Here is an 18,890-nt window from a genome sequence, read left to right on the forward strand (position 1 = left end):
ATATTTATTTTTCTGTTTTTTCTTAGTATGTGACACTTTTGAAGGTCATTTATTTCTGGCACCTTTTTTATTTTATCACATTTTTCTAAAATCAGTACACATTTATTTACAACCACACAAGGAAAGGAGTAGTTTGAGGAAAGAATGTTAAAATTGGGCTTTCCAGCACAGAAGGGAAATGATTGAGAAAGAACTTCAGGAGGAATAATTCTTCAATCCCATGCCCTCAGCAAGAAGCTGCGATCACAAATGGATCAGAGCGGGCGGCACGGTGGCGCAGTAGTTAGCACTGCTGCCTCACGCCGCCAAGGACCCTACACTATCCTGAAACTTCAAAAGTTTCTGATGAGTAATAAGTCTGCAATTATCTGTCCTAAAGACAGCAATGGCAGCAGACTTGAATTAATGGAATTCCTCTGGAATGTACCACTGTAGGTCTTTTATTAACCTTTTTACCAAGGCAGAGAGATCAAAGATCAGAAGATTCGCTACATTTCCCCTTAATGTCTAAAAGGTTAGGTGGGGTTATGGGGATAGGGTGAGGACATGGGGGCCTTTCAGGTGGTTGGTGTAGCCCCAATGGGCCGAATGGCCTCCTACACTGTAGGGATTCTGAGAAATTCAGAAAATCTGTCCGATTACTTCTTTATAATCTGAAAGAGTACAACATTGAACTCCTGCGGTTTGGCAAATCACATCCTTTCTCGGTTCACAAAAAAACCTGTTACAGTCAGACCTGCAGTGCTCCAATAAGTGATTCATTTTTACCCTTCCTTACGTGTCTCATGGACAAGTGCCCACTGATGTTCACAATCTAAATCAGCATGTAAAGCAGTGCCACTTTTTCAAGATACTTGAGATGGCAGCAGTGTAACTGTGTCTGGCCTGAGCAACGCCAGTTTCTACTGTGGTTTCCCATGTGATTTAACTAGTTACATGCATGGCATCCTCCTATTGAGCATGTGTCCATACTACTGATGTCTGTTGTGGTTACTTTCATTGTTGAGGCACTGTTGAAGCATCACTATTGGCATTGAAACTCCCAAGATATACTCATGGCTACCTGGAGAACGCTAGAAGCCAATCTTGCCTACATATTTGCTAAAATAAATGAACTTAAGAATAGTGGGTCCCTCACACTGCGGAGATTTGGAAAACATTTTCACCATTCCCAGTCTACATAATAACAAATATTTTTCTTCAGATGGAGATACCTTAAAGCAAGCTATGTAATTTGCACATCCCTGATATTCGTCATTCCACCATTGATGGCCGTACTGAACCCTAAATTACGAAGTTCTCTCCATAAATTTAGATGAGCACTTGAAACGCCTTAGCGCACAAGGCTACGGAGCAAGTGCTGGTAAATGGGATTAGAATAGATAGGTGTTTGATGGCCGGCACCGACACGATGGGCTGAAGGGCCTCTTTCTGTGCTATAAAACTCTTATGATTCTAATCTTTTCATTTCTCTACCTATCTTTCCTGTAAGACACTTCTTAAAACCTACATTTTTGTCCAAGCTTTGGTTACCTGTCCTAATATCCTGTTACGTGACTGTTTGATAGAACAAAGAACAAAGAAATGTACAGCACAGGAACAGGCCCTTCGGCCCTCCAAGCCCGTGCCGACCATGCTGCCCGACTAAACTACAATCTCCTACACTTCCTGGGTCCGCATCCCTCTATTCCCATCCTATTCATGTATTTGTCAAGATGCCCCTTAAATGTCACTATCGTCCCTGCTTCCATCGCCTCCTCCGGTAGCGAGTTCCAGGCACACACTACCCTCTGTGTAAAAAAACTTGCCTCGTACATCTACTCTAAAACCTTGCCCCTCTCACCTTAAACCTATGCCCCCTAGTAATTGACCCCTCTACCCCGGGGAAAAGCCTCTGACTATCCACTCGGTCTATGCCCCTCATAATTTTGTAGACCTCTATCTCCTTCGTTCCAGTGAGAACAAACCGAGTTTATTCAACCGCTCCTCATAGCTAATGCCCTCCATACCAGGCAACATTCTGGTAAATCTCTTCTGCACCCTCTCTAAAGCCTCCACATCCTTCTGGTAGTGTGGCGACCAGAATTGAACACTATACTCCAAGTGTGGCCTAACTAAGGTTCTATACAGCTGCAACATGATTTGCCAATTCTTATACTCAATGCCCCGGCCAATGAAGGCAAGCATGCCGTATGCCTTCTTGACTACCTTCTCCACCTATGTTGCCCCTTTCAGTGACCTGTGGACCTGTACTCCTAGATCTCTCTGACTTTCAATACTCTTGAGGGTTCTACCATTCACTGTATATTCCCTACCTGCATTAGACCTTCCAAAATGCATTACCTCACATTTGTCCGATTAAACTCCATCTGCCATCTCTCCGCCCAAGTCTCCAAACAATCTAAATCCTGCTGTATCGTCTGACAGTCTTCGTCGCTATCCGCACTTCCACCAACCTTTGTGTCGTCTGCAAACTTACTAATCAGACCAGTTACATTTTCCTCCAAATCATTTATATATACTACAAACAGCAAAGGTCCCAGCACTGATCCCTGTGGAACACCACTGGTCACAGCCCTCCAATTAGAAAAGCATCCTTCCATTGCTACTCTCTGCCTTCTATGACCTAGCCAGTTCTGTATCCACCTTGCCAGCTCACCCCTGATCCCATGTGACTTCACCTTTTGTACTAGTCTACCATGAGGGACCTTGTCAAAGGCCTTACTGAAGTCCATATAGACAACATCCACTGCCCTACCTGCATCAATCATCTTTGTGACCTCCTCAAAAAACTCTATCAAGTTATTGAGACACGACCTCCCCTTCACAAAACCATGCTGCCTCTCACTAATACGTCCATTTGCTTCCAAATGGGAGTAGATCCTGTCTCGAAGAATTCTCTCCAGTAATTTCCCTACCACTGAAGTAAGGCTCACCGGCCTGTAGTTCCCTGGATTATCCTTGCTACCCTTCTTAAACAGAGGAACAACATTGGCTATTCTCCAGTCCTCCGGGACATCACCTGAAGACAGTGAGGATCCAAAGATTTCTGTCAAGGCCTCAGCAATTTCCTCTCCAGCCTCCTTCAGTATTCTGGGGTAGATCCCATCAGGCCCTGGGGACTTATCTACCGTAATATTTTTTAAGACGCCCAACACCTCGTCTTTTTGGATCTCAACGTGACCCAGGCTATCTATACCCCCTTCTCCAGACTCAACATCTACCAATTCCTTCTCTTTGGTGAATACTGATGCAAAGTATTCATTTAGTACCTCCCCCATTTCCTCTGGCTCCACACATAGATTCCCTTGCCTATCCTTCAGTGGGCCAACCCTTTCCCTGGCTACCCTCTTGCTTTTTATGTACGTGTAAAAAGCCTTGGGATTTTCCTTAATCCTATTTGCCAATGACTTTTCGTGACTCCTTCTAGCCCTCCTGACTCCTTACTTAAGTTCCTTCCTACTTTCCTTATATTCCACACAGGCTTTGTCTGTTCCCAGCCTTTTAGCCCTGACAAATGCCTCCTTTTTCTTTTTGACGAGGCCTACAATCTCTCTCGTTATCCAAGGTTCCCGAAAATTGCCGTATTTATCCTTCTTCCTCACAGGAACATGCCGGTCCTGAATAGCTTCTCTGAAGTTCCTTGGAACGTTTTGTGATTCTAAAGGCATATATAAAAATGCAAGTTGTTGTCATAATCCCATGCCTAGCACAAGTCTGTCACAGTTCAGATGCCACAGGCTTTAGAATATGTGCGTAAAGAACTTAAAGCAGTATACTGCTGGGCTTTGCTAAATTCATAACTCGTTCTCTGATGACCTACAGAAAAGGGAACGTTGCCATCCTTACCCATTGTAGTCTACATGTGGGTAAGAGGGTAGATTCTCTTTTTTGAAGGGCATTCGAGAACTGGTTGGATTGGGCTGACCTAAACTCAACTGGACAGTTAACGTCTGAAGTGCTATTTGAAATGGTGTAGCAAACCTCTCATTTGGAAAACCAATGAATTAACAGATGTGCAATATTCAAGGGAACTAGTCAGGGTCAATGAAGGTAACTGTGCTGTGTTGCCTATATCCCACAAATAAGGTTTTAAAAAAAAAATAGGATTGATCCCAATGTATAATCCATCTTGGAAAGTGCTTTGTATTTGAGTGCAGTCTCATGTTTTGTTTTGCTACAGGCTAAAGATTTACCAACACTGAAGGACAATGATTTCCTAAATGAAGGACAGAGAATTCAAATTGGAGATGAAAATAAAAAGATGTTTTTGGACAAACTCAAGCGTGACGTTGAGGTCAGTTATCATTGCAATTTACTACGTAGAAACTTGAGACCACTGAGAAACTCAGTGCATGCAAACAGTTTTAGATAGGATGTATGTTTAGTCATATGGTGACCAGACACTTGATGCTGCATTTGCTTCTTGTGCCTTTTGAGTACTTGACTCCTATTTTGGGATTTTGAATTTCGGAAATTGTGTCACATGTGGGTAAGAGGGTAGATTCTCTTTTTTGAAGGGCATTCGAGAACTGGTTGGATTGGGCTGACCTAAACTCAACTGGACAGTTAACTTCAAGCAATTGTTGCTACAAGCAACAATTTCTCCTTTCCTCCAAGCCAGGTAGATAGAGTTAACATAAAGATTAGCTGTGATATGATTGAACGGAAAAATGAAATTTTGGGGCTGATTGGCCTTCTCTTGTTCCTACATGCCTATGTTCCTGACCAGAAGCTCTGACTCAGTCATGTTGATCCAATACTAATGAACATTTTGGGATGTACCAGCTTTACTAGATACTCAAGATTAGGTCCACAAGATTATGAGGGGCATGAATAGCGTGGATGGGCAGGCACTCTTTCCCAATGTGGAAGGGTCAGTCACCAGGGGGCATAGGTTTAAGGTCCATGGGGCAAAGTTTAGAGGAGATGTGCGAGGCAGTATTTTTACGCAGAGGATGGTGAGTGCCTGGAATGCGTTGCCAGGGGAGGTTGTGAAAGCAGATACATTAACGGCGTTCAAAAGGCATCTTGACAAACACGTGGATAGGATGGGTATAGAGGGGTACGGCACAAGGAAGTGCTGAGGGTTTTGGCAAAAGTTGGTATCATGACCGGTACAGGCTTGGAGGGCCGAAGGGCCTGTTTCTGTGCTGGATTGTTCTTTGTTCTTTGTTTGTTCACAAAATCCACAAACTATTGCCCTACAGCCTTGATCTAAATGCTCCGAGTTAGCTTCAATGGTCCTGTCTCTGCAGTCAGCATCAATGGAGCGGGAATAAACTATGCACCAATGATTGCTTTTATATTGTGCTTTGGCCCATATCGATGATGCCAGCTCCTGTTGCATAGTGCATGGCTCTTGCAGCCCAAAGGATGACCCTGTCGATATTCATCAAGGTCAGCAGACTCTATAGGTCATCTGGACATGAGCCTTGGAGGGTCCCAGAAAATTTGTTTTCAAGTTGAAGTCAGCTGCACTGACCCACCATCAGGTCTTGGCTTGAATGGTGCGATCTCAGGTTACATAAAGGTGGCTAATAAATATACTGTGCAATGTCTGGTGCACTACAATGAGTCTGTGTTTTGCAACAAGGCATTCTTCAGAATACACAGCAGAGTTTTTTAATTTAAATTTAAAAAAAAATTTAGAGTGTCCAATTCATTTCCTTTTCCACTTAAGGGGCAATTTAGCGTGGCCAATCCACCTACCTTGCACATCTTTGGGTTGTGGGGGCGAGACCCACACAATCACGGGGAGAATGTGCAAACTCAACACCGAAGTGACCCAGAGCCGGGATCGAACCTGGGACCTCGGCGCCCTGAGACAGCAGTGCTAACCACTGCTCCACCGTGCTGCCCATACACAGCAGAGTTGAAGCAAGATGTTGATTTTTGTTTTGCGATTTGATGGGTTAACAAAGATAAACTCCCAGAGACAACTGAACCTATGAGCAGTCACGTTCCATTGCCCCAGTGAAGGCTGTGAGCAGATACTTTGAGCACCTAACTTTGCTTTATTTATTTCTCTTAATAGTTTTTAGCACAGCTGAAAATCATGGATTACAGTCTGTTAGTTGGCATCCATGATGTGGATCGTGCTGAACAAGAAGAGATGGAAGTGGAAGAGAAAGGCGATGAAGAAGATTGTGAAAACGATGGAATGGGCCATCCAGTTGGCTCATATGGAACTCCACCAGACAGTCCTGGAAACATGTTGAATTTCCCACGGATCTTTGGACCAGGAGAGTTTGATCCAACAGTTGATGTATATGCCATAAAAAGCCACGACAGTAAGCGGATTGTTCCAAACTTACAATTTTTTAGTTTAAAGATGTTTTGATACTTTATTTTTTTCAAATTTTAGCATACCCAATTCACTTTTTCCAATTACGGGGCAATTTGGTATGGTCAATCCACCTAGCCTGCACATCTTTGGGTTGTGCGGGCGAAACCCACGCAAACACGGGGAGAATGTGCAAACTCCACACGGACAGTGACCCAGAGCCGGGATCGAACCTGGGGCCTCGGCGCGTGAGGCAGCAGCGCTAACCACTGCGCCACCATGCTGCCCAAGATCTCGCATTTTACATGTTTTTGTAAGATCGTGAAATGTCTAATAACATTTGTCAAGGATTGTCATTACTGGGGACGGAGCAGTTCTCTTTGGTGTTTCTCATTAGCATTCACAGATCAGGTTTGGCAGAGCACTGTTGGTGCACCTCCATCAGCCAGAATGCAGCGGTTCAGGAGGCGGCTCCCCTCCACCTTCTCAAGAGCAGTTAGGGATAGGCAATAAGTGCTGGCCTGGCCAGGGATACCCATATCCCAGGAACGAATGAAAGGAAAGACTAAATGCAAAGTAGTGCTCCCTCTATCTATGCCTTCACCCCAACACTAGAAACCCTGACTCTGACCACCCGGATGTATTTTCATGTTAGAGGTAGGTGGCGGGAGTTGGGAAATGTCCCGACTCGACAGACCCACCTGAGGAAAAAGATGTCCCAAAATTGCAGGGGAGTGCGCGGCATGGGTGCGTGTGGCATGTTTAATTCTTCGCTATGCAACATTTGAGTATTGGAAGCAGGTGGAATAAGCACTGGACTGAGTAGCTGAATTGCAATGTGTTTGTTGCATTTTTTTCTTGTTTAATTTGTAGAAGCTACACAAAAGCATTGTATTGCTTTGACTCTGCAGCTGCATTAAGGGGCAGTTTAGCGTGGCCACCTACCCTGCACACCTTTGGGTTGTGGGGGTGAAACCCATGCAAACGGGGAGAATGTGCAAACTCCACACGGGCAGTGACCCAGAAATCTACCTGTTGGACTAAACTTTTAGTCACCGTCCTCCTAACATCTTACCTGGCTCGGTGTCATATTTTGTTTGATATCACTTCTGTGACGCGTCTTGGGAAGTTTTACTATTTTTTTAAATATAAATTTAGAGTACCCAAATAATGTTTTCCAATTAATGGGAAAGTTTGCATGGCCTATCCACCTACCCTGCACATCTTTGGGTTGTGGGGGTGAGACCCATGCAGACACGGGGAGAATGTGCAAACTCCATACAGACAGAGACCCAGAGCCGGGATCGAACCGGGGCCCTCGGCGCCGTGAGGTAGCAGTACAACAAAGTTTTGCTATGCTAAAAGTGAAATCTAAATCTGTTCATCTTTTTGAGATGGGATCGATTAAGACAAGGTGATTCGGAATACAGCACCTCATCCTAGCTTTGGCTGTTTAGCATTTTACACGTTTGTGGTATCACAGTTTAGCAGAGTGTGACGTAAGTGTTAATTGAGGCATATTGCTTCCAGCTGTACATTTGTTTTCATTGACTTTTATATGGGTTTGTTACATTTGGCAAGCAAAATGAGGTGCACTGTCAGAACTAATGGGAAATCTTGTTTATCTTGGTCTTTTTTGCCTATACTGTAATATCAGCAGTCACTGTGGGATAGCAGGTCAAAGACAGTGGCAAGATTTGTTTGATGCTTGCTGCTGGAGGCCTGGGAATTTCTACTGTCTAATATATATCCTGCATCAGAGTCTATTGGTGCCTCTGATGGGTGGAGGAGGTGGTGTGGAGGGACTGTAGCTGACTACAGTGAAACTTGATTTTTCAGACAGTGGGTGCTCCTTGGTACAGTGACAGATTTCCTAAATGTTTTCTGACCTTTAGTGTCACAAAAACATACATGATCTTAATTTAAATTATTGTCAGGATGGAGATACATAGCAACTCATTTGGCACCTCAAGCAAGGAGGTTAACACAGCAGGCGTGGATCTTGGGTGAACGTTTTAATTAAAGCTGGTGGAGTGGTTGCTGTTAAGGAATCATAAATCTTATGTTTCTTTCAGAACCACATTAGTCCACTTCAGTATTTTATTTATTTATTTCAGATTTCACCTTTGGCGTTTTTCTTGTACCTGTTTTTCAAAGTTATAACCGTTGTTCAGATTTTAAAAGATGTTTTATTTTAAACTGTTCCATCTGATCACTATGCCAGCGCAGTGTTGAGGGAGTGCTACATCGTGTTGAGTCCCACCGGCCTATTTCGGTGGTTGTGAAAGGGTCCACCTGGCTTCATCCTTCAGTGTCACTGGGTCAAAATCCTGGAACTCCCTCACCAACAGCACTGTGGGTGTACCTACACTACATGGATTACATGGACAGCGGTTTACGAAGTCAGCACACCAATACCTTCTCGAGGGCAATTAAGGATGGGCCATAAATGCTGACCTAGCCAAACGACGTCTACTTCCCAGAAACAAAATGAGAAAATTCTAATCAGAACAGGCAGTTCCCCCTCAGTCACATTCCTCCCTCAGCCAACATCGCCCAAAAAACCCCAGATTAATTGATTGATCATTCATCACAATGCAATATTCTCACACACTCGTTCGCAGTCACACTCTCAAGCACACAAAGATTAGATACAGGTGAAGGCGGCACACTAGCACAGTGGTTAGCACTGTTGTTTCACAGCGCCAGGTTCCCATGTTCGATTTCCGGCTTGGGTCACTGTCTGTGCGGAGTCTGCACGTTCTCCCCGTGTCTGCGTGGGTTTCCTCCGGGTGCTCCGGTTTCCTCCCACAAGTCCCGAAAGACGTGCTGTTAGGTAATTTGGACATTCTGAATTCTCCTTCTGTGTACCCGAACAGACGCCGGAATGTGGTGACTAGGGGCGTTTCAGAGTAACTTCATTGCAGTGTTAATTTAAGCCTACTTGTGACAATAAAGATTATTATTATTATGCTGTTTGCAGGATCTTGTTCTGCAGAAAGTTTCTAAGAATTGCTCCTGATTTGCCTAAACAAACAGCAAATGTGGCTTGATAACAAAAGGCCTGTATTGCGAAATATTTTTTCCCTGTGATCCATAGGGATCCCCAGCAGTCTGTTGACAAGAAGACATGGCAGAACAATGATCATAATAACTGAGTACTACATTAGTGCTCCCTGCCGTTAGTGCAGGAAAATGTTTGTGAATGGCTTAAGAGGTAACAGTTGGACAAAATGTGTATTTAGGCAGAACAATGGGAAATTAACGATGTTCAGTTGTTGAAATTATTGAGTTTGGGAAGGAAAAATAGACATTGTGTGAATCCCCCTGATTAGTGTTGCAATAGTTGAGGATGATACTGAAAAAAGACTCCCTGTTAAACATGTCCATCCACCACAGAACTACATCAAAAAAGCTATTTGAAAGTCAGACTGCATAGGTAAAACAGTCAGAGCAGATAGTGGTCAAAATTTATAATCCTACCTCAGATCATAGCTTAGTGTTCAGTTCATGTTGCTAAGAAGCCATGTAAATATTCAAGGACAGGAGACAGTACAGTGTAGAGCCGTGTGGCTGGTCCCTAATGTTGCGTCTGAGTTATCAGGGAGGAATTGGAGATACGTAGGACACATCTTATTGATTTAGAGTTTATTGTGGGATATGTTTCCAGGAAGATTAGTGGTGCAAAAACCAACACCAATTTATATTTAAGTTTAATGTAATGGAATGTCCCAAGGCACTTCACAGATGCGTTACAAAGCAAAGTTTAAAAAAAAAAAAATTTAGAGTATCCAATTATTTTGTTTGTCAAATTAAGGGGCAATTTAGCGTGGCCAATTCATCTACACTGCACATCTTTGGGTTGTGGGGGTGAAACCCACACAGACATGAGGAGAATGTGCAAACTCCACACGGACAGTGACCCAGGGTCAGATCGAAACGGGTCCTCAATGCCGTAGGCAGCAGTGCTAACCACTGTGCCACGTGCCGCCCTTTACAAAGCAAAGTTAGACAGTGAACCACTTATGCAATATCAGGGCACATGTGTAAAAGCTTGCACAAGGAGGTAGGTTTTCAGAAGAGTTTTAAAGGAAGACAATGAGGTGGAGAAGTTTAGGAAGGGCCCAGGCAGCTGAAAACATGGTCACCAATGGTGGCGGGGTTAAAATTGGGGTTGCTCAGCAGAACATGATTGATGAGGGCAGATATCTCAAGAGGGGCTGGTGGGGCGGGGGTTGTAGGAGATTTATAGAGTTGGGGAGGGAAAAGACCACGAAGGGATTTGAAAATAAGGATGACAATTTTAAAATCAAGGTGTTGCTTGATTGGTGCCAATGTAAGTCAGCAAGCACAGTGCGTGGGTTTCACCCCACAACCCAAAGATGTACAGGCTAGGTGGATTGGCCACGCTAAATTGCCCCTTAATTGGAGAAAAAAATAGTCAGCGAGCACAGGATTGGTGAGAGTTAGGACACGGGCACCAGAGTGTTGGATTACCTCAAGCTTTCAGAGGATGGGGGCAGCACGGTGACACAGTGGTTAGCACTGCTGTCTCACGGCGCCGAGGTCTCAGGTTTGATCCCGGCTCTGGGTCACTGTCCGTGTGGAGTTTGCACATTCTCCCCGTGTCTGCGTGGGTTTCGCCCCCACAACCCAAAGATGTGCAGGGTAGGTGGATTGGCCACGCTAAATTGCCCCTTAATTGGAAAAAATGAATTGGGTACTTTAAATTTTTTAAAAAAGTTTTTCGAGGATGGAACATGAAGGGCCAGTTAATGGTGCATTGGAATAGTTATAACAAAGGATGAAGGTCTCAGCTGCACATGAATTGAGGCAGGACCAAAGTCAGGTGATATTATGGAGGTGGAAATAGGCTGGAAACATTTAAGAACCGATTTAATGTTACAATGAGAGGGCCTTCAGGAATCCTCTGCATGAATTAAAGTTTGCTGAATTGCCTTGGTCAGGGATACTTCCTTAAGGCGTGATAGGGGCTATCAGTGATGAAAATCTCTTATCGTCACAAGTAGGCTTCAATGAAGTTACTGTGAAAAGCCCCTAGTCGCCACATTCCAGCGCCTGTTCGGGGAGGCTGGTACGGGAATTGAACCGTGCTGCTGGCCTGCCTTGGTCTGCTTTCAAAACCAGCGATTTAGCCCTGTGCTAAACAGCCCCTGTGGAGTGGTTAAGATACTAGATTGGCAATCTGGAAGCTCCGAGTTCAACCATATGAAATAAAACTTGAGGTAAAATGCTGTGGGATTGCAGACCCTGTGTCACGACTGCCATTCCAGAGAGGGAAGGTGCTGGCCCTTAGCCATCGCACCAAAATGAGTCCAGCAGCCGATTCTTAGTGCGCTCGGAAGGATCCGAATGACCCGCTCCATTTTAAAATCCGTTGCTTGAAGAAGAAAAAAAAAACCTCATCTCGGGAACAAATTTGAACGAAAATGAGAAGCAGACAATGTGTCTGAAAAATCTGAGCACAATGTGTGGCACAGTAATTAGAAAAGCATGACGGGTAGCAGGTGGACCTGACTGTTCTACAGTGACTAATGGGGATGCTGTTCGTAACCAGCTTGTTTGGAAGTCATTAACAACTGGACAAATAACATGATTGGTTAAAATTAAGTAAAATGGGCAATTTTACTTTGAACATCTGTAAACCAGATGCCCTCACTGCTGTTCCTGGTTCACAAGATTGGGTTTAAATTGAATGAAGCTATTTGGAAAGTTACAAGTTCAGAAGAGCACATGGTACAACCTCCCTAAAAGGGTGACCTTTGGGAGTTGTTACAGCAGGGTGGTCTCTGATACAGGTTTAATATTTGAAATATTCACCTGCTGTTTGGTTATCACAGCAACTTGCGAAGCTTATATTGTATTTTAAAGTTTTATAAGAATGAGCTTCCTCGGGTATATTAATATGTGTGGTTATTTGAAAAAATCTATATACAAAATCAGCCCTTGGCTGTCAAGTCAGTCCCATTGGTCATTGGTCCACTCTATCCCATTGGCCATTGGACCACTCTATCCCATTGGCCATTGGTCCACTCTATCCCATTGGCCATTGGTCCACTCTATCCCATTGGCCATTGGTCCACTCTATCCCATTGGCCCTGCAAGTTTACTCCCCTCAAGTGCCCATCCAATTTCTTTAGGAAATGGTTGATCATCTTCAAGGTCCGGGTCACAGCATTCGGTGTGTTAAAACAAAATTGTTCCTCATAGCCACACCCACCGCACCTCTTGCCCAGAACTTCACATGTGTGTGTGTGTGTGTGTGTCCTTGGTCCTTGTACCATCAGCTAATGGGAACGGGAACTGCTCGTCTCTGCCTACCTCTTCGAAACCTGTCATGATATTATCCACCTCTATCTAATCTCCCTAAGCCTCCTTTGTTCCAAGGAGATTACATAATGCTTATCCGTATGAAAAGGGCATCTTAAATCAAGAAATTTTGAGAATAACTAGTTAACCAGTAGAGAGTATAAATTACTCTGCGTATAGCTCCAATATTTAAGTCAGGTGAGCAGCTGGAGCAAGGCAATCTGCAATTTATTATGACATTACAAACAGCTGCAATATGCGGAAGGATTGTTACAACTGTTTCTGCTGCAGTATGTGGATTTTTTTTGGTTTTATTTTAAATGCTACAAGCCGGGGCTTTTTGACCTGACTCTTATCATTGCCAATATTTCCGTGGCTTGCCAGCGTAATTACTGATGATGTAGGCACGATTGCCATGGTGATGGATGGAAACTCTAATCTGATTGACCATCGTCACAGAAAAGGTGGTTAGCCAATTAGACAGTGCGCTTGAAATATATGCAGCACACTAGCTGTTCTGTTCCGTCTCCCACTGCCACCCACCAGGGTCTTAGAGAATTGCATGAGTGTTCTGAAAATCTGCAAATAAAAGTGAGCAAAGTTATTATGCACAAACCGCCGGAAGGAACGTGTGTAATCTGGTGCTGCTATCATAACTGCATTGTAATAGTCTTGTTTTCTAATGTCAGTAATACTGGCTAATTTTCCAGATGCGCCAAGAAAGGAAGTTTTCTTTATGGCGATAATTGACATTCTAACTCACTACGATGCAAAGAAGAAAGCTGCCCATGCTGCCAAAACAGTCAAACATGGGGTAAGTACATCACCCGTGACAACTAAATCTGAAAGCTTTGTGGAAGGGGTGCATTTAGAGGGGGTAGGAGCACTTTAGAACACAGGGCTATGTGTTCTTCCATTCACTGATGTTAACGATACAGTGTAAGGGTAAAATGAAGAAAGCCACTCGTCAACCTGTCATTGTCCGTTGTTGAGCGTCAGTTTGACTCAGTGGGTAGCATTCCTGCCTCTTGATTCATCAGGCTGTGGGTTCAAGGCCCACTCCAGAGATTGGGCATATTGTCCAGGCTGGCACTTCAGTGCAATACTGGGGAGGGGGAGGTTCTGCACTGTCAAAGGTGTCGCCTTTCAGCTGAGGTGACACTATCATGCTGATGACAGACAAGGAATATCTACCCAATTGTTCCTGTAGAATCAGAGTTCAAATCCCATACTGACAAATTATTAAGCGCTCAGCTTTGTATACTGATACCAATGCTTTCTATGTCTGAAACGCTCTTTCTCTGCTGTTTCAATTGTTCTTTCCCTCACTCTTTCTCTCAAACTCCTGTCTCAATCTCAAACGCTTTCTCACTCATACTTTGTCTCTCACCGTCTGTCTCATTCGCTCTTTAAAACACTGGTGGTGAGGGCAGCACGGTGGCGCAGTGGTTAGCACTGCTACCTCACGGCGCCGAGGTCCCAGGTTCGATCTCGGCTCTGGGTCATTGTCCGTGTGGAGTTTGCACATTCTCCCCGTGTCTGCGTGGGTTTCGCCCCCACAACCCAAAGATGTGCAGGATAGGTGGATTGGCCATGCTAAATTGCCCCTTAATTGGAAAAAATGAATTGGGTACTCTAAATTTATAAAAATAAAATTTTAAAAACACAGATGGTGGTGGTTTGAGATATACGAGGCTTCTGCATCATGATTGGTCAAATTATGAACTAAATCTAGGGAACCTGAGCGTCAGCAGAAGAGGGGAAGACAACAAGAAAATAAACAATTTATGTTTATATGTTTAGTGCTGTAACTGCCTCTTAGAGCAGCCCTGTCGTTGTGTCAGCGTGATTTTCAAAAATATTAACACACAATTGATATTTTTCTTCCAACATTTTAGATGTGCATAATAGTGAGCATTTCAAAGTAGGATGGAAAGCTGCAGCCACATTGCATTGTGATTTGATTAGAGGGTTGATAATTGTGCCGTTATTGTTTTCAAGGAGCAGAAGTACACAATTGCAAATTCAACAGCAAATATCAGGTCAGATAAGCAGATATTTTTCATTTAGTGCAACACAGCATAAAGAGAATTTTGAAGGAATCTAATCATTGAAGGTTAGCAGTCCCGAAGCTAACGCCACAACTGAGTCGGCCACTAAGTCTATGCTTTTTCATTCCTGCTTTTGTGTAACTTAAGGGAAAACTTTGCTGCTTTTCAGTGACTTTGAGGAGATAGGAAGCGGGGGAGAGGGAAGAGAGAGCAAGGATGTCAGATGTGAATCAGATCGGGCTGATATGCGAGTCTTTGCACAGATTAATTAGCAAGTTTGATGCTCATTGTCTAGCTTACTGGATCCTGACGATACTGGAGCACAGCATGAGTGGTACCTTCAGGGGAGAAAATTGGAGTAGAAGGGAAAGAGGAGAGGGAGAAATATATTTGGTTATGGTGAATAAAGGATGAAATATGATTTGTTTCTACGAGTTTCAGTTTCTTGAGAAGAAAACTACACCATTTTACTTCTCAATGTCTTATCTTTGCTGGTCAAGGGTTCATGGTTTTTCATCTTTTAGATTAACGCCTTGTAATTTTTTTTTGTACATTGCAGGCTGGTGCCGAGATCTCTACAGTTAACCCAGAACAGTACTCGAAGCGTTTCTTAGAATTTATGTCTAACATCATAACATAGTGCCCCTGCAGACACACGTGACACGCACAACGAGAGACTACCAATGAGTAGCGAATGCAGGAACGTGGAAACTGAGGACACTGTAGTGGTGCGTGCAGTATTCAATGTGCAGAGACTAATCTCCAAAATGCATCCTTTGGAAACAAAACAAGAAAAACACAACAAAAAAAAGATACTTGCTGGCAAATCTGCATTGCCTCAAATGTTATATTGCTCTTGAAGTTTTCCCTGCCATGTATTCTGAGTGTGTCTTTACTGGCGGTAGCTTCAGTGGCACTCCGTTAGCCATGATGAGACGTACTGTACGATCTTAAAAGCAGAAGGTGGGCACTTGCACACAGTGAAGGACAACGGGCACTTTGACAATGGCAAGAATCACTTTTTTTACGATTCGTATATTGTCCTAACGGAGCAAAGGCACGGAATGTTTGCGTGTATCTTTGTGACGCTGCACTCATCCCAGCCCTGGTTGCGCCATTGCCGGGCCTTTGCCATACTGTTTCTCAAATGTTTTAAGTTACCATATTGTCTAAATCACAAAAAAAAGGACTTTAGCAATGTTATCAATAAACCAACGCAACTATATATATATAAGCTATTGTTTGTTGAGGGTGGGTGGGTAGGGCAGGGGAAATGTTTACTAAAACAAAGATTTACAATAGGATGCCACATATTCAGATTTCCTGAGCCTGCGTCTGGCTCGGCTGTCTGTGGATTGGCCACCAGTTCATCAGGTGTGGCTTGAGTAAATTGATTGGCTTTGTGGCATTCCTAATGTATTCTAAATGTTTACTTTTTTTTGTTACTTGGCAGGAGGGCTCGCGTTTACTTTGATGTGAGCTTTTTGGCTTTTTAAGAGAGTACAGTCTGTAATTGTGCTTCAAGCTATTTTTTTTTGGACAATGTGTCAGTCATTCTGTCGGCTAGGTCAATAGACATGAGTAAAAAAGTGATTTTTTTTTTTAAAGAGCTAATTCCTTTGTAAGGGACTGTTTTTAAAAGACTCATTCTTTTGACAAAGTATTGCTATTTGCTGTTGAATCTGATGTTACAAGAGGTAGCTGTGACAATAATGTTACTTGGTAGTGTTTTTGTAAAACTACCTGATTGTCAATTTCTGAATCCTTAACAAGCCTGAAATATTACAAAAATGCTGTGGCAATATTGTGCTGTCTTAGTTAAAAAGAACATTCTGGATATATGAAAACAAAATATGCTAACAGCAAGCAGCAAATTTGAACATTTAATTTGTTGCTTGCAGAAACCATAGAAGGAATTGATTGGCACTTTAACCCTTTAAATAACAGAATTTCATGTATGCTGTTAATTATGTGTAGCATAACAGATATTAAAGGAGGGATACTGAAGGTGTGAGCTTAGTCTGCACTTGGTGACAAAGTGATCACATAAATTTGTACATGTTTAAAACCAATGAAGAGACTACAACTTAATGTTTGAACCCTCACTAACCTATTATTTTCTATGGACCGTTTTTAATACTTAACCCTTCTTTACTAAAAGGACAGTGGCCATTTTATTAACTGATCAGGCAAGTTTATAATTGAGAACAGTAGACGTAGGATGTTAGAGGTGCAAAGATTACGGGAGATAAATAGAAACGCACCTTCTGACACCCTATGTCGCTGGGGAAAAAAATGTACAATTCATTGCACTGTGTATGTTATAAGAGATTCTAGTGCAGCTGTAGCTAACTCAAAATTGTAAAGGATGAAAAAAGGAACATTAAAATTACTGTCTAAATTGAGTTGCATCAGGGTAAGTGCACATCTGATCCAAGCTTTGATTTTCAGAGTACCAAATTATTTTTTGTTTTCACTTATGTAGAGTTCCTGATGCAGGCGTAACTTCTGTGTATAATCTTAACCCATGCATAAAATGCTTTAGTTGAACAGCAGCTTAATTATTCTTTAGCCCACCCAATTAGTGATTAGAACTTTTTTAAAGTTCTATTTACACAATTTGGAGGACCGGTATTTTCAATCTTATTAGTGCTGATGTGGGGGCATTGCTGTTAACTTTAGAAAATTGGTGGTAGAGCATTTTTAAAAATCCGTAACTTCTTCAACTAGTGCTTTTTTAAAAAACCCTACTCGCCCCTCACACGCACAAATTTCTCTTCCTCTCGCTGTAGATGTTTACTGGAGAAAGTTCCCACAACTAGTAGCTGCTCTCCCTTACTTCACCCAACCAGACCATTTGTCACGTCCAAGGCTGGATGGTGACTAAGAGCAGGTTGTTTAGCCATGAATCATAGAATTTAGTGTAGAAGGAGTACCCGGGGGCACAGCCTTCGAATAAAAGGGAGTCACTTTAGAACAGAGATGAGGAGAAATTTCTTCAGCCAGAGTGGTGGGTCTGTGGAATTCATTGCCAGAGGGCGGTGGAGGCCGGGACGTTGAGTGTCTTTAAGACAGAAGTTGATAAATTCTTGATTTCTCGAGGAATTAAGGGCTATGGAGAGCGGGTAAATGGAGTTGAAATCAGCCATGATTGAATGGTGGAGTGGACTCGATGGGCCGAATGACCTTACTTCCGCTCCTATGTCTTATGGTCTTATTCGGCCCATCAAGTCTGCACCAGCACCCTTCTTAAGCCTACACCACCACCCTATCCTCGTAACCCCACCTAACCTTTTTTGGACACTAAGGCAATTTAGCATGTCCAATCCTCCTAACCTGCACATCTTTGGACTCGTTGGAGGAAACCGACGCAGACGCGGGGAGAACATGCAGACTGACCCAAGCCGGCAATCAAACCTGGGACCCTGGAGCGGTGAAGCAACTGTGCTAACCACTGTGCTACCGTGCCATGAATACAGTGTCCATCCATAGGTACTTTCTGGGAGTGGCCACCTATCAAAAGTTTCATTCCAACTGGTCCACTGGAACGAAGACCAATTTTGGTATCCTTTCCATTCCTCCTACCAATGTTGGAGCCAACCAACTAAGAACTGTCCAGAGGGTTGGACTGCCCAGTTCTGTATGGCTCTATATAGCACATTGGGCAAAGTTTATACCCATGAACGATCAATGCTTTTGCCCTGTGTTTACAGTGCCAGAATCTTGTTTTTTTTTGGCAAGTCAGGAACTTTAATTTTCCACATTTCCTGTTAGTTGTCTTTTAATATATCTGATCCAATCTCACCCTGTAGGATCTCATCTTGCCTTGCACAAGGTTTTTTATTTCAGATGTTTAGAAGAGGTCTGCACGCTATTGTCAAGGAAATCAAAGATCTTGTGATTAGAACCTGAAAACAAGAGGGACTAACCGGCTTCTGTGGGTGATTGATCTTCCACCAAATTAACCCCCAACCCATGTAGAGGTTTCCTTTGGGTTCAAATGCAACACACACATTCAAATTTGAACATCTGCCTGGAAATGATCAGAAAGTACAAGACTTTTGGTTAGACCAGTTATGCATTTATCAGAGTTTGACTGTAATAATTTGTAATGCTGTGTTTGGGAGTCGTGGTGATGCAGTGTTTAAACTCGCTGCAGTAATACCAAAGCTTACAAATAAAAAAACATGTTTTTGTAAAAGCTCGCTGGTACAATTGGATGG

At 43.1% G+C, this 18,890-nt stretch overlaps 1 protein-coding gene across 4 annotated transcripts in view; it reads left to right on the top strand.

The window, feature by feature from the left end:
• Positions 1 to 18,868, top strand: part of LOC140398609 (phosphatidylinositol 5-phosphate 4-kinase type-2 beta) — a 119,434-nt gene extending 100,566 nt beyond the window's left edge. For 2 of the 4 annotated variants that reach the window (XM_072487449.1, XM_072487451.1), the window contains 4 exons: positions 4,184 to 4,297; positions 6,038 to 6,293; positions 13,327 to 13,430; positions 15,227 to 18,868. In XM_072487449.1, the coding sequence (XP_072343550.1) occupies positions 4,184 to 4,297; positions 6,038 to 6,293; positions 13,327 to 13,430; positions 15,227 to 15,307 (555 nt within the window). In that variant the 3' untranslated portion in view covers positions 15,308 to 18,868. Of the gene's footprint in view, positions 1 to 4,183; positions 4,298 to 6,037; positions 6,294 to 13,305; positions 13,431 to 15,226 lie in introns of all 4 variants that reach the window. The other 2 variants (XM_072487448.1, XM_072487450.1) reach the window with 1 other exon arrangement.
• The last annotated feature ends 22 nt before the right edge of the window (positions 18,869 to 18,890 follow it).

This window comes from Scyliorhinus torazame, chromosome 21, assembly GCF_047496885.1.
Source record: "Scyliorhinus torazame isolate Kashiwa2021f chromosome 21, sScyTor2.1, whole genome shotgun sequence".
Taxonomy (NCBI): domain Eukaryota; kingdom Metazoa; phylum Chordata; class Chondrichthyes; order Carcharhiniformes; family Scyliorhinidae; genus Scyliorhinus; species Scyliorhinus torazame.